The sequence below is a fragment of the Schistocerca gregaria genome, chromosome 6 (assembly GCF_023897955.1).
Source record: "Schistocerca gregaria isolate iqSchGreg1 chromosome 6, iqSchGreg1.2, whole genome shotgun sequence".
NCBI classification, from domain to species: Eukaryota; Metazoa; Arthropoda; class Insecta; order Orthoptera; family Acrididae; genus Schistocerca; species Schistocerca gregaria.
Window position 1 is genome coordinate 371,265,863 of NC_064925.1, and position 17,300 is coordinate 371,283,162.

The window sequence follows — 17,300 nt, forward strand, 5'->3', positions numbered from 1 at the left end:
TCTGTTCTGTATCAAAATCTTTCATTTGCTAACTATACCTATCAGTAGTTAGTGCCTTCAGTAGTTTGAATCTTTTATTTAGCTGGCAGTAGTGGCGCTCGCTGTATTGCAGTAGCTTGAGTAACGAAGATTTTTCTGAGGTAAGTGATTTGTGAAAGGTATAGATTAATGTTAGTCCGGGCGATTCGTTTGTAGGGATTTTTGGAAGTCAGATTGCGTTGCGCTAAAAATATTGTGTGTCAGTTTAAGCACAGTCGTGTATAAATTTTTCAAAGGGGACGTTTCATATGTCGACCCTTAGCCGAGGATACCTCACTGAAATCTTCTGATTTTTTTCTTGTAGTTTGTGTAGTTAGTGTAGCCTTTGTTCATTGCTAGCGCGTAATCATGGAGAGAATTTCCTTTGTAGTTGCAGATTTTCATTGTTGTACAGTAAAACAGTTTTGGCATGCATGTAGTTTTTGCACGAAGTATTTCACAGCTGCGCTTGCAATTAACTAGTTATTATTTTCAGTGCTATGTTAATGTGTTCTCTTATTTTTGTTCTTCAAATTGTGTTTTCTGTGTTGTCGTGTGAAAAATTGTGACAATAATGGCGTGTGAAAAACGTAACACTACCCTCCAAAGTAAACTGAGAAATGACAGTGAAGACGAAAGCAGTGTGTTAGCGTCACCATGTAATGAATTCACTAACGTTCAAAGCAGTAATTTGGTAATAGCGCATAGGGAAATGGAGCGGGATGCAAATAATGGTGTAGGCAGTGAAACAATTAGTGAACAGGGAAGCATTATCGATCGATCGGTCGGCAACAGCTCGCCTCAGGATTCCGAAATGACAGGACACAATCTTGAAAATACTGTAGATTCAAATTTTGCGTCCTCACCGTTTTCTCAAATAAATCAAGACACATTTTTTGCTTTTCAAAATGCGAATATTGCCGGTTCAAATGCACTGCTGAATAGCACTGAGGAACATGTTTCAGACACCAGTGCACTGTTATTACAGTTAATGCAACAAAACGGGACAAAGGCTACAAAAGTTAAGACACAACGCTTGAACGAAATCAGAAACAAATGGGACAAAATCTTCAAAAGTTAGACACAATGGAACAAAATCTTCAAAAGTTAGACACAATGGAACAAAATCAGAGACAAACACAGCAAAAGCTTCAAAAGTTAGTCACAATGGAACAAAATCTTCGGAAGTTAGACACCACACTTGAACAAACACGTGAAGATTTAACTACTGAGTTACATAACATTGAATCGAAATGTCAAAAAATCTGTAATGACGTAAAAACACAAATTTGTGAGCATTTTCAACCTATTTTTTCGCGGCATGAAAACGCATTACAGAATCACGAAGCAGCCATAAAAGAATTGCAAACTGTTGTTCGTGAAAATCACGACACCTTGCAAGCTAAAATGGACTCAGTTGCATCCACCGATTCGGTTACGCAACTTGCAAGAACTCAGGAAAACTTAAAGGTCACAGTAGATTCGATTTCAACACAAATGGACACTCTGAAACTTGGTTCAGAAAAACACACTGAGGAAATGTGTTCACTATCGGAGAAAGTAGCCGAACTTTCAGATCAGTTCACTAACTTATCTACAAAGGTAGATGATGATCTGAATGATACAGAAGAGTGCGAACAAATTAGGAAATTCAAACAAAATCAGAATCAAATTAATACACAACACCAAAGAGAAATCCGGGAAGTGCAAGATCAGCTTACACAGGTAATACAAGAATTACGTATTTCAGAGGACAGTCGCGCTCCAACATGGGAAGAGGGACTTATAAATACGGAAAAGCCACAAAATAATAACACAGGGAATTTCGAAAATTGTGAAAGAAATTGGCAAGGTGCACCGAATTTTGAGTTGGAACTGCCGACACGACGTAACAATGAACGATATGCTACCCGCCGACACGATGATTTTGACTATAAGCTGTTCATTACTGCACGTAAATTCAAAACATTTAAGAATTCTGTCAGCGACATTCATCCACAAGCGTGGCTCCATCAATTCTCTCATTGTTTTCATCCCAACTGGTCATTAGAGCACAGATTAGAATTTATTTGTGGCTACTTGGAGAACGCGATCGGTCATTCACGATTGTCACAGTGAAGGAGAATTTTATCATGCCTTCCTCTCAGCATATTGGTCTCAAGCTACACAAGACCGAGTAAAACATAGCATCATGATGATGAAACACTTTGAACAATCTGAATTTTCCAGTCACGTAAAATATTTTGAAGACATGTTACATAAGAATCAATATCATTCAAACCCATATAGCCCTTCAGAACTCATCCGCATTTGCATAATGAAATTGCCTGAACATTTAAGGAATATTATTTTGGCAGGGCGTTGCAAAGACGACATTGAAGCTTTTCAGGGACTCTTACAAGAATTAGAAATTGACACAGACAGTCGCGGAATGCGAAAACAAGAAAACAATCATTACAGTTCACACCCGTCACAATTCCGTGACGACAGAAACAATAACTGGACACGACAAGTCTATTCGTACAACGCAAATCGTGACCAAAACAGACACCACTCATATGAGAACCACTGGCAGAGTAATAGCTACAGAGAAACATCGCATTTCCGTAGTAATGATTATAACAGAGACAATCGTAGAAACAGACAATATGGAAGCCAAAACAATTACTATCACGGGAGACAGAATAACTTCAGACGCAAGGGTCCACCGCGCAGTGATAATTCAGGGAGAAATTCTCCACCACATGACCGACAAACAAGAAATTACAGGAACTACCGACATGACGACAGACGATATAATCATAATGACAGACCGGAAATCCATCAGAAATGGCGATCTTCAAACAGGGTAGGGCCCTCTCGTCAAGGTGAATTTGTAGAAGTTAGGTCTCCTAATCCCAATAACGACGCGAGCCAACAAAGAAACAGACAATGACTCGCACCGCAGGCAGCCGCGTGCGCCGGCTGGCTCAGAGAAAAATAACATAAGCTAACCTTGAGCGAAATTCCAGTGTTCCTTACCGACGTAATCACCTGATAATTGCTTTTCAGTTGACAGTCTGCGTGCTAGGAAGAGTAAAGGTTTACACCACATTCCACATGTAAAACCGTTTATTGAAAGATAATCTGCTTTTTAACTTTGTCTTTGCCATAAAACATTTCACTTCACATTTCTAGTATGCTTTGTCACAGTGAGAAACTGTTAACATGCAACAATGTCTGAAGTTAGATATCCAATCAAGAACCAAGAAAACTTATTTAAACAGAAATTACGAATGCATTGTTATAGAGAGCAGAGGACACTATGGTTAGTTTATTTGACAGCTACACGATTTTATCACGACGCTACTAATGAGTGATAATTTACAATGTTGCTTTTGCGGTGTATCTGTTTTATATCTGCACAGTTTTTCTGAATTTTTCTGGAAAGTAAAACATGTTTTAGTAGTAACTTTTGTGGTATAGCTACAATGAGAAAGCCTTTATCGTAGCACAACAATACGTTACATTATAGTACTTTCTTGATCACGGTAAGGTACGTAATAACTACGATATCTATACGCAAAGCATTTCACCTTCGTTTATGATGAGGTAAGTACATTGACTTCAGCAGAACTTTGCTTACAGAGGACGATAACTACGACAGTTCCACAGAATTATCTTACAGCAAAACGCACATTTAGCAACACAGGGAACGCATTTGAGGGATTAATTTGGTGCTTAAACAATTTATTTATTAATATTGTTGAATTAAAAACAAAGTTTTTTGTGATACATTTCATTCCATTGCTGTAATCTGTGACACCTGAGGGTATAATTACATTAATCCTCAGGGGGTACACGCTTACTTTGTGTACCATGTGTTTGGCAAGCACAAGGAGCCCTAGCTAATACGGTATTTACTTATACAACTTTACACATCGGTACCATATTTCTCTAAAACATAAATTACACAGCTATCTGATCATTTAACTGAGAGAGACAAACATTTATTATGCTACATCAGTGACAGATGTTTACGTAATTACACCGTTGGATAACTTCAGACTAATGAAATTGTATTTCGTCTGTACTTTGTGAAATGTTCGTATGTTTTCAGAACTATTGTGATACTATGAGAGCTTTGAATGATGTGTTTGGTATGGGATCATGATTGTTAAAGTACGTTTGAGGCAGATGACACTTTTGACATGAGCAGAGAATTTTTTTTAGGTTTTGAAAATATTGGAGGAAGCTACGACGATTTTGAGAGTTGACTGCGGTGTTACGATGTTATTATTACGATGACTATGTGTATTATGCTGTTGCGGTATGTTTATGATCAATAAGCTGATGCTGTATGAGTTATTTGATTATGCTACGTATCTGTTATGATGAAATGTTGAAGAAGTGTCGTCGAATAAGGTAAGGAATAATGGGTAGTGGTTAGGAACTCTGGTTTGTGGAAAAGGATGTTGGAAAGCGAGAATCGTACTTTAAGAGTTATGAAATGAGTGTATATGCGTGAATGTATCACTATGATGGCGAAAATTTTTTGGACACTATTATATTTAAATGATTTTATGTCCACAGATTTGTAACGCAAATTCTTGACCTGTGAATATTTTTTATATGAGACTGCCACTGTAGCGGAAACTGGTGTCGTAAATATTTCGATAAGACAGTTAAGTGACCACCTGCACGTAATGCGTCGTGGGCACCCAGCTGCGCGACAACCACCTAACAAAAGAGAGCCATTAGTGTGTGCCTTTCAGAGGCACAGGTAAAAAAAAAAAAGAGTGCCATTATCCTCGCTATTGACATTTCTTTGTAGAAAGCGTCGCAAATACGACACACTCAAACTTGAAAACATATGATTACACTTTGGAGTTCTTAATTTATGATATTTACTGACATGAAATGATGAGAAACATTTTATGTCTATTGTCTTTCTAGCTGAGAGATTGCCTATTTTCTTTAATATCTAGTTTCTAGCTGCACTGCAGCATTGGTTACAATAAAATTTAATGGATGTACTAATATAGATATTTTATGCCTACAGATCCAGTAAATAATTATGATGTACTTAAAAAAAACGAAGGAGTACAAAAAGACTTCCCTTCACAGGAACTGCATACATAATTTTCTTTTCAAGTACTTGGTAATTTTTATGGTAGAATAAGTTGTGGCGCACCACTTTAATTATATAGACATTAAGATGTGAATCGACATCTCCCTTTTCTGCATTGTTGTCTTTACTGTAATATTTTTTCTGCTTGAGCTTTGTCATGTTTAGTTATAAGCTGTTGCATTTGCTGCTGCTGTTTACCAGGCACAATGTTACTGAATTTGACTTTGTATTACTCTGTTAAGCCAGTTTTACTACGGTTTTATTTTTTCTTGTTTGCTGCGCATTGCCTTATATTAGTTGTAATATTGCTGCCTTTTTTTGCCAATTTCCGTTTTTTTATCATTGCTGTTTGTGTTAATTGTTTTGTGCTGCTGCATTGCCTCGTCCCTTAGTTTAGCATCTGAGCTCAGTAGATTTTAAGTTAGCTTAAGAGGGGGTAGACTATATAAGAAAATAACTATGATGAATTGGAAGAAATGCATTGAGAAGCTATAAGAAAATGGTTTGGCCAAAAAAGTAGTGTATAGTGGAGAAAAACTATTTTTGAAAGAGGATGTGAGCATAATACAGAAAGCAAGCTTCGATATGACTTTTTGGAAATAATGAAGAATGAAGGGAGATCTCCGAGAAGTAAAGAAAGTTTTGTTTGCAAAATACTGCAGTAAAACAAACCCTATCCTTTCCTTGTGTTATCCCACTATGTGTTTATGTACCCCAGTGTATTTGTCTTTTTCCTGTCTTTGTGTGTTTAGCTAATGAGATTTATGTTGTAGAATTTTTCAAATACTATGTTATTTTCTTTGTAAATATGTTCAGACATTATTTATTGTGTTTTGTTTTAATGCTTATGTGTGAAGTTGATGTTTCAAAAGTTATTCTGATCTTTTATGTATGTACTTATGTCGTAATTTTTGTAACACTGATGTATTTGCTATTTCGATTCTTTTGTAAAGCCTGTACTACTGCAAATGTTATCTGTAGTGTTATGTTCTTTAAAGATGTATTTTGTACCTTTGTTATTGTATTCTTATGTTATAATATTGTAATTGACACCAGTTCATCAAATTAAGTAACTTGTAAATTACATTTCACTGCACACGTTTCTGTTGGTCATAGTATATGGACAATATGTGAGAAGTAGGGACTGATAGTGTTTGCACGTGTGTTAATAATTCAGCAAGGAACTGGATAACACCATTGCTGGTTCTAAGGACATTTCAAACAAATTCTTTGTGAGTGGACAGCTGGTGGTTTATGGACTTGCTGTATTCTCTGCAAGACTCTTCAAGGGTGATCGTGCACCTGCACAGTTGCAACAGATGGCTGCTGGCCGTCTCTACAAAGACTACAGTGGGTCTACACCTTTGATGACTCACCAATACCATTATTTCTACAAGGACTGCAGTGGGTCTGCACCTCTGGTGGCCCACCAATACCGTAATCTCTACCAGGACTACAACGGGTCTACTCTGTGTTGACCTATCTACCAATATTCTTCAGAACTTCGACAGACTCTGCTGTGGTTTTGCTCTGGTGTGGCCCATTACCTGTCTGCATGTCAAGAGTCAGCACTGTCTTTCCGTTGGAAGGACAACACTACATCTTCAAGACTGCATGGAAATCCACTACTTCCGTGTGCATTTTCTTTTACTACTCAGACTTTGAGAAAAACACTGCAATCTTACTTTGATGAATGATCAGGACTATCTTTATAGACTGTGAGAAAATTTTAGCTTTTGACCAACATTGTATTAGATAAGTGTGTGCATTTCATTCTTTGTTATTGTAATTATGAAAAAAATTTTCAAATCTGTATTGGCCACTGCCCAAAACAATTTGTAACTTTTTTTGTGGGGAGCATGGGGGCTATGTAAGTAGGCTGAGCACTGAAAGACCTAAGTCGAAACAAGGCCCCCGGAGTAGACAACATTCCATTAGAACTACTGACGGCCTTGGGAGAGCCAGTCATGACAAAACTCTACCAGCTAGTGAGCAAGATGTATGAGACAGGCGAAATACCCTCAGACTTCAAGAAGAATATAATAATCCCAATCCCAAAGAAAGCAGGTGCTGACAAATGTGAAAATTAGCGAACTATCAGTTTAATAAGCCACGGCTGCAAAATACTAACGCGAATTCTTTACAGACGAATGGAAAAACTGGTAGATGCAGACCTCGGGGAGGATCAGTTTGGATTCCGTCGAAATGTTGGCACACGTGAGGCAATACTGACTTTACGACTTATCTTAGAAGAAAGATTAAGAAAAGGCAAACCTACGTTTCTTGCATTTGTAGACTTAGAGAAAGCTTTTGACAATGTTGACTGGAATACTCTTTTTCAAATTCTAAAGGTGGCAGGGGTAAAATACAGGGAGCGAAAGGCTATTTATAATTTGTACAGAAACCAGATGGCAGTCATAAGAGTCGAGGGGCATGAAAGGGAAGCAGTGGTTGGGAAAGGAGTGAGACAGGGTTGTAGCCTCTCCCCGATGTTATTCAATCTGTATATTGAGCAAGCAGTAAAGGAAACAAAAGAAAAATTTGGAGTAGGTATTAAAATTCATGGAGACGAAGTAAAAACTTTGAGGTTCGCCGATGACATTGTAATTCTGTCAGAGACGGCAAAGGACTTGGAAGAGCAGTTGAACGGAATGGACAGTGTCTTGAAAGGAGGATATAAGATGAACATTAACAAAAGCAAAACGAGGATAATGGAATGTAGTCAAATTAAATCGGGTGATGCTGAGGGAATTAGATTAGGAAATGAGACACTTAAAGTAGTAAAGGAGTTTTGCTATTTAGGAAGTAAAATAACTGATGATGGTCGAAGTAGAGAGGATATAAAATGTAGACTGGCAATGGCAAGGAAAGCGTTTCTGAAGAAGAGAAATTTGTTAACATCTAATATAGATTTATGTATCAGGAAGTCGTTTCTGAAAGTATTTGTTTGGAGTGTAGCCATGTATGGAAGTGAAACATGGACGATAACTAGTTTGGACAAGAAGAGAATAGAAGCTTTCGAAATGTGGTGCTACAGAAGAATACTGAAGATAAGGTGGATAGATCACGTAACTAATGAGGAGGTATTGAATAGGATTGGGGAGAAGAGAAGTTTGTGGCACAACTTGACTAGAAGAAGGGATCGGTTGGTAGGACATGTTTTGAGGCATCAAGGGATCACAAATTTAGCATTGGAGGGCAGCGTGGAGGGTAAAAATCGTAGAAGGAGACCGAGAGATGAGTACACTAAGCAGATTCAGAAGGATGTAGGTTGCAGTAGGTACTGGGAGATGAAGCAGCTTGCACAGGATAGAGTAGCATGGAGAGCTGCATCAAACCAGTCTCAGGACTGAAGACAACAACAACATATTGGTAACGCCGCCGCCACGTAGCGCTCTGTCTGAAAATCACTGGCAGTGCCGTGTGCAGTCTGTGGCTGGTTGGCATTGTTGTAATACTCGCCATTGTAGTGTTGGGCGGCTGGATGCTAACAGCGCGTAGCGTTGCGCAGTTGGAGGTGACCCGCCAGCAGTGGTGGACGTGGGGAGAGAGATGGCGGAGTTTTGTAATTTGTAAGACTGGATGTCATGAACTATCATATATATTATGACTATTAAGGTAAATACATTGTCTGTTCTGTATTAAAATCTTTCATTTGCTAACTATACCTATCAGTAGTTAGTGCCTTCAGTAGTTTGAATCTTTTATTTAGCTGGCAGTAGTGGCGCTCGCTGTATTGCAGTAGCTTGAGTAACGAAGATTTTTCTGAGGTAAGTGATTTGTGAAAGGTATAGATTAATGTTAGTCCGGGCCATTCGTTTGTAGGGATTTTTGGAAGTCAGATTGCGTTGCGCTACAAATATTGTGTGTCAGTTTAAGCACAGTCGTGTATAAATTTTTCAAAGGGGACGTTTCACTCTGTTGGCTGTGTCTATGTGCCTGTGGTTCTGTCAGTGTGATCATGTGATGTATCTGACCCCAGGAATGTGTCAATAAAGTTTCCCCTTCCTGGGACAATGAATTCACGGTGTTCTTATTTCAATTTCCAGGAGTGTATATAGATGAAAAAGAAAAAAAGAAAATGGAAATAATAATCGTGGTTCGAACTGGGGGCGAAAAAGTGTGAAGCTACGATGCTACCCACTATTCCAATTCTTCAGTTGAACTTGCCGCCCTACAAAAATCATCTAGATTGCTTCGATAATATTGACCATCATTTTCTCAGAAATGGTCGATTATCTACGGATACCCCGATACATGTTTTCGCTTATTTGAACTCCCTTCCACTGATCGACATTTCTGGGAAAATAGGTTATTGCACTTGCCATGTTCTCCTTGTGAGCTATCCAGGCATGACTCACGACCAGTCCTCACAGATTTACTTCTGCCGGTACCTCACCTCGTACTTTCGGAACTTGTATCCTTTCTTCCTCGAGTATTAGGCCGTTTGAGATGTAGTAGAATTTCTGTGAAGTTTGGAAGAAAGCGATTGATGTACTACCGGAAGTAAAGCTTTGTGGGAGAAGCTTGGATAGTGCGTGGCTGGCTCAGTCGGTCGAGCTGTTGTCCAGGCACGACAAAGATCCCGGGTTCGAATCTCGGACCGACATATTGTTTTAATCACACAGGAAGTTTCAATTAAATATTTTTTTATGAAACTACATCTCACGCTGATCAATGTGATACCCAATTTTTCCATTTCCCACTCCTTGTGTGGCTGTGAAAAATCGGGCAAAATTTTTATCTCGAATGACTAATCACATTTTCTAATTAACCTGATTACCTTCAAACAAATAAACCATTTTTCCAAAATCAGACCTTACACTGGTCAATTTCGTATCCAGTTTGTCCATTTCTCATTCTTTGTTTGACCATGAAATATTGGAGAAAAATCCATTGTGTAATGTATTGGGAGTGTTTGTTTTCGCTCAACTCAAACATTTTACCAAAACATTACTGACACTAGGGAATAGCATGCCACTACATCTCCCGCGATTCCACTGAGGTTTCACCCCGCTTGTCACTCACTTTGTAGGTAGTTTATTGTTCGTTCAATGACGAATCAGAAATAACAAAGAATTTATTTATTTCCAAACTGGAAAAGTTTTGCTGATTTCTCTTGAATGGCAGACTCGCTTCATTCGGCTTCCAAGGAGGTGCCAGTGAATCACAGGTGGTTGCTTGTTTCATTAACAAATTTAGAGTTTCCCCGACACACAACTGAAATTTTGGACTTTTTAATGTTCCTAGAATTGACGATGATGATCGACGGAAGTAGTGATAATTAGTCAGTGTTGTATTTGTTTAGCATACAATGCACCATAAAGCAATTTCGACATATAGGCATGCGTTTTGTGAGTTATGCTCTCATCATCTGGCTGTCCGTGTCCAAATCACCAGTGAGAAGTACATGAATAGAGTTATTTCGATAATGGTCTTCATATTACTTTAAAACTTCCAACCTCTTTCCACTGTATCATCTCATCATACTACCCCTCGTCCACCAATGTATCTTCTTTTCTTCAGAAATGTCTCCAACCGTATCCACTTTTATCCACAATCATACTTGACCGACAGCACCAATTCTTATATGAAAGAAAATCCGACAGGGAAACCCATTAGGACGAATAGCCTAGAATCAGAAATGCAAGTTCCGTCTGGGTTTTCAAGCAAAAGTGTACTCTAATGATCTGGAGAAACCAGGAACTTTTACACTCAACAACGAAGCCATTTCAAAATAAGCCATTAAGGTGTGCCTGTGTACCTAAAAACAACAGATTTTCTGCCACGTGAAACATCAGGCCTTCAACTTATCCTTATAGAACGAGCATCACTGGAAAAAACCAAGGACACAATCAGAAGTAGAAAAGTAGAAAAACAGACGGTAGGGCAAAGTGCATCTCACAGTCAGAGCGAGAGAGAGAGAGAGAGAGAGAGAGAGAGAGGGAGGGAGGGAGAAAGCAGAAAGGACTGGTAGCTATGTATGATTACGATGTTGATGATGATGGCTACGTTTGCGGTACTTATTTATGCCTTTATGAAAGAAATTAATAGTGCCAGTGCAAGTACGATATAATGTTTCGTGTCAGTCTTGAGACATTACCAAGAAATTCTCATTTGTGATACCTGCACTAATTCTGAGTCATTTTCAATTAATTGCCAACATGTCTTCCACCAGCATTTATTCTACGTTAACTATATTCGATAAATTACAGTCAAGCTAATTACACGTTTACTGCATACACCATTAATTTACGAAATTATCTTACAACTGTCACGATATTACTTTACACCTACGACTTAATTACATGCCCATATCACGCAATAATAATTGTAACATAAAAGTAGGTCCATTTTTATTTGGGTTTGATCTATTAATATGATTTACGCAACTCGAGGAAATGCTTTCGTTCTAGAGAGTGAACAAAATGTTGCAAATGCAAATTTGTCACAACTATAGCGCCCTTCGAACTATCTACGAAAGAGGTGACAATGTTTCCCTTGCACTAACAACTGAAGTACATACGCTGACAACGCAACGAAAACGTTACATCACCGGTGAAAGCACTGGGCGAAACCCTGCATTTTGAAATGCTTTTCTAATTATTGTCACAAGAAAACGAAAGAAGATAATTATTCAGTCAATTCTATGCTTACAATATGTTCTTTTTCAAATATGATTTTGATTAAGACGAAGCAAGACACAAAATTTTTTACTACAACAGAGTAATCGAGGGGAAAATAGGTTTACTTCCGACTTCATAGTCTTATGCCAGCATCAAAACTTCCTTCGAGAGACTTACTGAAGTCTACTTTCCATTGATGACCGGTGCGAATGCCGCCTTTTTGGTGCAATGTGTGATGTTTTAACGTCCAGAGTTAATACACGTCCAGAGTTACGAATACACAAGAGTGGCTTCAGTGAGGCCGGTAGGAAGAGATGAAGGGCGGTATCCATGTATGATACCGATGATGTGGGACGTCACGTGAGATAAGGGGCTCGATTCAATTGCCTCCAAGCCTTTGATGTGGATAGTTCGTAATCAAAACAAAACTATGTTCATTCCTGCTATCAAGGGGCAACACACAGCGAACCGTCGATCAGCGTAGTACGATCAAAGTTGGAGTTAAACTTGTACTGCTGCTTTATAACTCTCCGAGAGTCGGGCCCCTTTGTTCCCCATCTATAGTCGCGCTACCCTAGTGAAATGCTTCAACTATATGTCCAAGTTTATCCTCCTCAAAAATAAAGTACCAAAACCACACCTCCCTCGTCTTCCTCCTTATTTTATACATTGGTTATGCAAAAAAATAAAAAATAAACTAAAAAATAAAAATAAAAAGAAAAGAAAAGAAAAGAAAATACAGCGCTCGACTCATTTTAGTGTCAGCTTGAATGTACCTAATTTTGCCCTCAGGGTCATTGCTTGAGGTGTGGCTAGTGGAAAGTAATAAGTGTCTTCTTTATTTTGCTGTTTTTTTACTCGATAAAGGCCGAAAAAACATGAATAGGCAACAAAAGACTAACAAATGTGTTATTCAAGAGGACAGCATGTGGACCAAAGACTGGAAGCAAAGTAGAACATAATTTTGATATTCTATTTTTAAAGCAAAACTGGTAGAGATGAAATTCGTGCTTCTGGCGCAAAACCTTAAACATATTATTACTAGAAGTTACATGTAGTGAAATACTTTCTGCACGTTTACCTTCAGTGTGGGCGGTTCCAGTGGCGGCCCCTTTTCGGTTTTTTACAGGAGTCAGCAAGTTCTTGTTCCCATCGCCAGCGCTGTTTTTCCGCGGAGTACCTTCAGGCTGCTTTGCCGTTGTGTTTCCGCTCTCTCCCTCCTCTTCGTCTGGTAAGTGGTCCGAAACGGCAGATCTGGGGGTCGACGGGTTTTTTACAGGCTGCAAGCTCGTTCTCGTCAGCTTTCTAATACGTGGCGATGTTTTGGTGAGCTGTTCTTCCTTGTTCAAATCTGACAGTTCCTTTGCCTGATAGTCAGACTCGTCCGTCTCCTTAGATGGCTGATTCTGAGCTGTGGGCGCTACAGCAGAGGGAGACGCAGCAGGTCTTTCTTTGGCAGTTTGGAGATCTCCACCTGCAGACAAACGTGATTTGGGATTCTGAAACCTTCCCTTTGTGTCCTTACCTGTTGTGGCGGTTGTAGTCTGAGGCGCTGGAGAATCTATCTGTAACTTCTTCGATACGTTTGCAGGCGCAGTCGCCTGAGCCTTTTTACGCGAAGGTACCGATAGCGGTGTTGGCGAATGCTTTCGTGTGATTACGTATGTCCTCGCCGGCGAGTTCCTCGGTGATGGTGACTTCGGTGAGTTTCCTGGAGAGGCTTTTGAAGCATTTTTTATTTTCCCTGAAACAGTGTTTTTTGAAGGTGTGTTGCGCGTTGTCACCAGTGATGGCCTCGGCGAATTCATTGCTGAAGTCGCTGGTGACGCTATGAGAAGCGTCGGTGAGAAAAGCGCTGGCGACTTTGGTGGAGAGTCTGTCTTCTTCGCTACAGGTGTAGGAGGCTTCTTCTGCGAGGCCATTCGGGAGGTATCCGTTGCAGCCCTGGTTGTGTTTATCTTTGGTGAAGACATTGGTACCAGTCCTGTCGGAGGCATTGTCGGCATTTGTTGCTGTGGTAGACCTGGGATACTGTGGCCATGAAAATGCGCTGGCTTTGCACCGTACGACTCTAGGCCGACCCCTTCTGGATCTCTAAACGGAGGTCCCACCATCGCACCCCTGCCAAACTGTGCCTTCCTCTCCATCTGGTAGATAGCCCCGCCTCCTGCCATATACGGATTCCTGTGCTGCATCAGCTCTGCGGGGTTGCCACGTCCCCGGCCAGACGCCACATCGTTCATAGTCTTGTTCAGTTCTGATACTGGTGCACCAGTGCTGGTTTGACACTTTCCCCTCTCCGGTATCTTTCCACTTTTGGTTTCTGCCATTTTGAGGTTCAGGTTCCTTAGTAATCTCTCGTCGCCTGGGTCTTTCGCAATATTTCTCCCGCGTTCGGTTGCTGCCGCAGCGTCTCCTTGTGCTAATGCCCTTCTGGTAGAATTCGTGTTCGCCACCACTGCTGAAACACGCGGGCTTGCTTTCCCGCCACCTTCCTGCTTCCCAATAGGAGCGCGGGGCGTTTTCTCGGCGTCCGAAGAGAATCGCGGTGACGCTTTCTCTTCTTTGAAGCCTCGAGGTGTGACGGGCGGCGAATTTGCGTGAGTTCTCGGTGAATGCATGTGGACGTCCCTCGGTGAAATGCCAGTTGGGCCCGAGCTGACTCTCACAGGCGTGACGAGATGAGCCATCGCACCGACGGCTCTCCGCGGCCCGTACGGAGTTGGGGCGCCCTGCCGCACCTTGTCTGGTGGTTCGCTGCTCTTACTGCTGAAGTGCTTCGGCGGGCCGGGGAAGAAGTAGCCACCGTGGAGGTGCGGCGGGAGCATGAATGGACCCGGCGGCCCCTGGCCCTGGGGTAGGCGAGCCATCTCCGCCGGGTGGCGACCTATGGGCACGAAAGCCGGCCGTTGTGGGGCCCCACGTGCACGTCCGATGCCGCCCGCTCCACCCAGTTCGGGCCTCTGCGCTTCCTGGAGTTCCTTCTGGATCTGCAACAACATGGCCCGCATATGTGATGTAGTCAGTTTCTGATTTCGGACCTGTGTCATTGCACTAGTGCCGTTAACTATGAGGACTTTTGTTCGTATGGTGACCATGGTTATAATACACTACTGGCCATTAAAACGCAGATGATAAACGGGTATTCATTGGACAAATATATTATACTAGAACTGACATGTGATTACATTTTCACGCAATTTAGGTGCAGCTGCCCATGCAGCTTCAACACGATATCACAGCTCATCAAGAGTGCTGACTGGCGTATTGTGACGACCCAGTTGCTCGGCCACCATTGACCAGACGTTTTCAATTGGTGAGAGATCTGGAGAATGTGCTGGCCAGGGCAGCAGTCGAACATTTTCTGTATCCAAAAAGGCCGGACAGGACCTGCAACATGCGGTCGTGCATTATCCTGCTGAAATGCAGGGTTTCGCAGGGATCGAATGAAGGGTAGAGCCACGGGTCGTAACACATCTACTGTCCACTGTTCAAAGTGGCGTCAATGCGAACAAGAGGTGACCGAGACGTGTAACCAATGGCACCCCATACAATCACGCCGGGTGATACGCCAGGAAGGCGATGACGAATACACGCTTCCAATGTGCGTTCACAGCGATGGCGCCAAACACGGATCCGACCATCATGATGATGTAAACAGAAACTGGATTCATCCGAAAAAATGACATTTTGCCATTTGTGCACCCAGGTTCGTCGTTGAGTACGCCACCGCAGGCGCTCCTGTCTGTGATGCAGCGTCACGGGTAACCGCAGCCATGGTTCCCGAGCTGATAGTCCATGCTGCTGCAAACGTCGTCGAACTGTTCGTGCAGATGGTTGTTGTCTTGCAAACGTTGACTCAGGGATCGAGACGTGGCTCCACGATCCGTTACAGCCATGCGGATAAGATGCTTGTCATCTCGACTGGTAGTGATACGAGACCGTTGGGATCCAGCACGGCGTTCCGTATTACCCTCCTGAACGCACCGATTCCATATTCTGCTGACAGTCATTGGATCTCGACGAACGCGAGCAGCAATGTCGCGATACGATAAACTGCAATCGCGATAGGCTACAATCCAACCTTCATCAAAGTCGGGAACGTGATGGTACGTATTTCTCCTCCTTGCACGAGGCATCACAACAACGTTTCACAAGGCAACACCGGTCAACTGCTGTTTGTGTATGAGAAATCAGTTGGAAACTTTTCTCATGTCAGCACGTCATATATGTCGCCACCGGCGCCACCCTTATTTGAATGCTCTGAGAAGCTAATCATTTGCATATCACATCATCTTCTTGCTGTCGGTTAAATTTCGCGTCTGTAGCACGTTATTTGCATGGTGTAGCAATTTTAATAGCCAGTAGCGTAAATTATCCACAACCTGTATAAAATTGTTACCTAAACGCCTAAATTTCTATCATGATCATCAGATTTTAGGGCCTCTGGCCATTACAAAGTGATCAATATGTATACAGGTTACTTATAAGTTACGCCTACATCTTGTTGACTTGATAATGGCCAAAGCAACTGAAATCATCTGATACTCTAGACTTTTATCTAGCAAACTTTGTGTACTGGTGAGGCAAGTTCTCCTCTCGCTGCTCAGAGTTAGATTTTTTATGATTAACTGCGCTTCTAACCCATACCAATGACTTGGCAAACCACTGCGTGGCAATTGCTGATGGACCTTCAGCTCACCCAAACAAACCCTGACATAAAAAGATATATGATACTATTCAAAACATCCCATACCGATGACTTAACAAACCATTGCATGATATCTGACGGCGAAGGTTCAGCTCTCCCAAACTAGTCGTGCAATAAAAAGATTTCTCACTCACAACGAAGGCGGGTCTTAAATCCAATCACTATGGTTGTTCTCCGAATCTGACTATCGTAACAAATACAATCTAACTGAAGGAAAATTACATCGCTTTATGACTATTTTAAATTTAACATGTTTGTTTTTTATACATTTTTTCCCAAATCTGATATACATAGCACAAAATAAAAGGTATCTGCTCGTTATTTGTGTAGTTCTTCACGATTTAAAGTACATATATGATGACCTTAAGTTTACACATTAAATTACAAGGATGCTCTTGTATCTCCTTCTTTCCTTGTTAACCGTTACGCTATTTTTTTGTTCCAATCTACAATATGTATAAGAAGACTACAGAGTTTAAGGTATTGTCCTTTCTGCTAACAGACACATGATTATTTTTCTTGAATCCTTGTACAGTTTTAGATTTTTGTTTGACAAGAGTGAAAAGTTCCAGCAACGTGACAACTTGTTCTGTAAGCAGAGCAGCATCTTGCTTTCGTTCCATACTTAGTTATTTCAATTTCTAAGAATAATCCTGTACTAAAAATGCCTCGGTACTAATACGTAGGGCCAGTCGGTGTGGTCGTGCGGCTCTAGGCGCTACAGTCTAGAACTGCGCGACCGCTACGTCGCAGGTTCTAAGCTCTAGGAAACTGATGACGTCAGATTTTAAGTCCCATAGTGCTCAGAGCCATTTGAACCATTTTTGAACGAATA

The 17,300-nt window shown here is 41.1% G+C and overlaps 1 protein-coding gene across 10 annotated transcripts in view; it reads right to left on the reverse strand.

The window, feature by feature from the left end:
- LOC126278677 (nascent polypeptide-associated complex subunit alpha, muscle-specific form-like) overlaps positions 1-17,300 on the reverse strand; it is a 125,258-nt gene that overhangs the window by 68,336 nt on the left and 39,622 nt on the right. For 7 of the 10 annotated variants that reach the window (XR_007550766.1, XR_007550767.1, XR_007550768.1 and 4 more), the window contains exon 5: positions 12,836-14,744. Coding sequence is in view for 7 of the 10 variants with exons in the window: in XM_049978921.1 (XP_049834878.1) it covers positions 12,836-14,744 (1,909 nt within the window). In the remaining 3 variants the exon portion in view is untranslated. The remainder of the gene's footprint in view (positions 1-12,835; positions 14,745-17,300) is intronic. The other 3 variants (XM_049978924.1, XM_049978923.1, XM_049978922.1) reach the window with 1 other exon arrangement.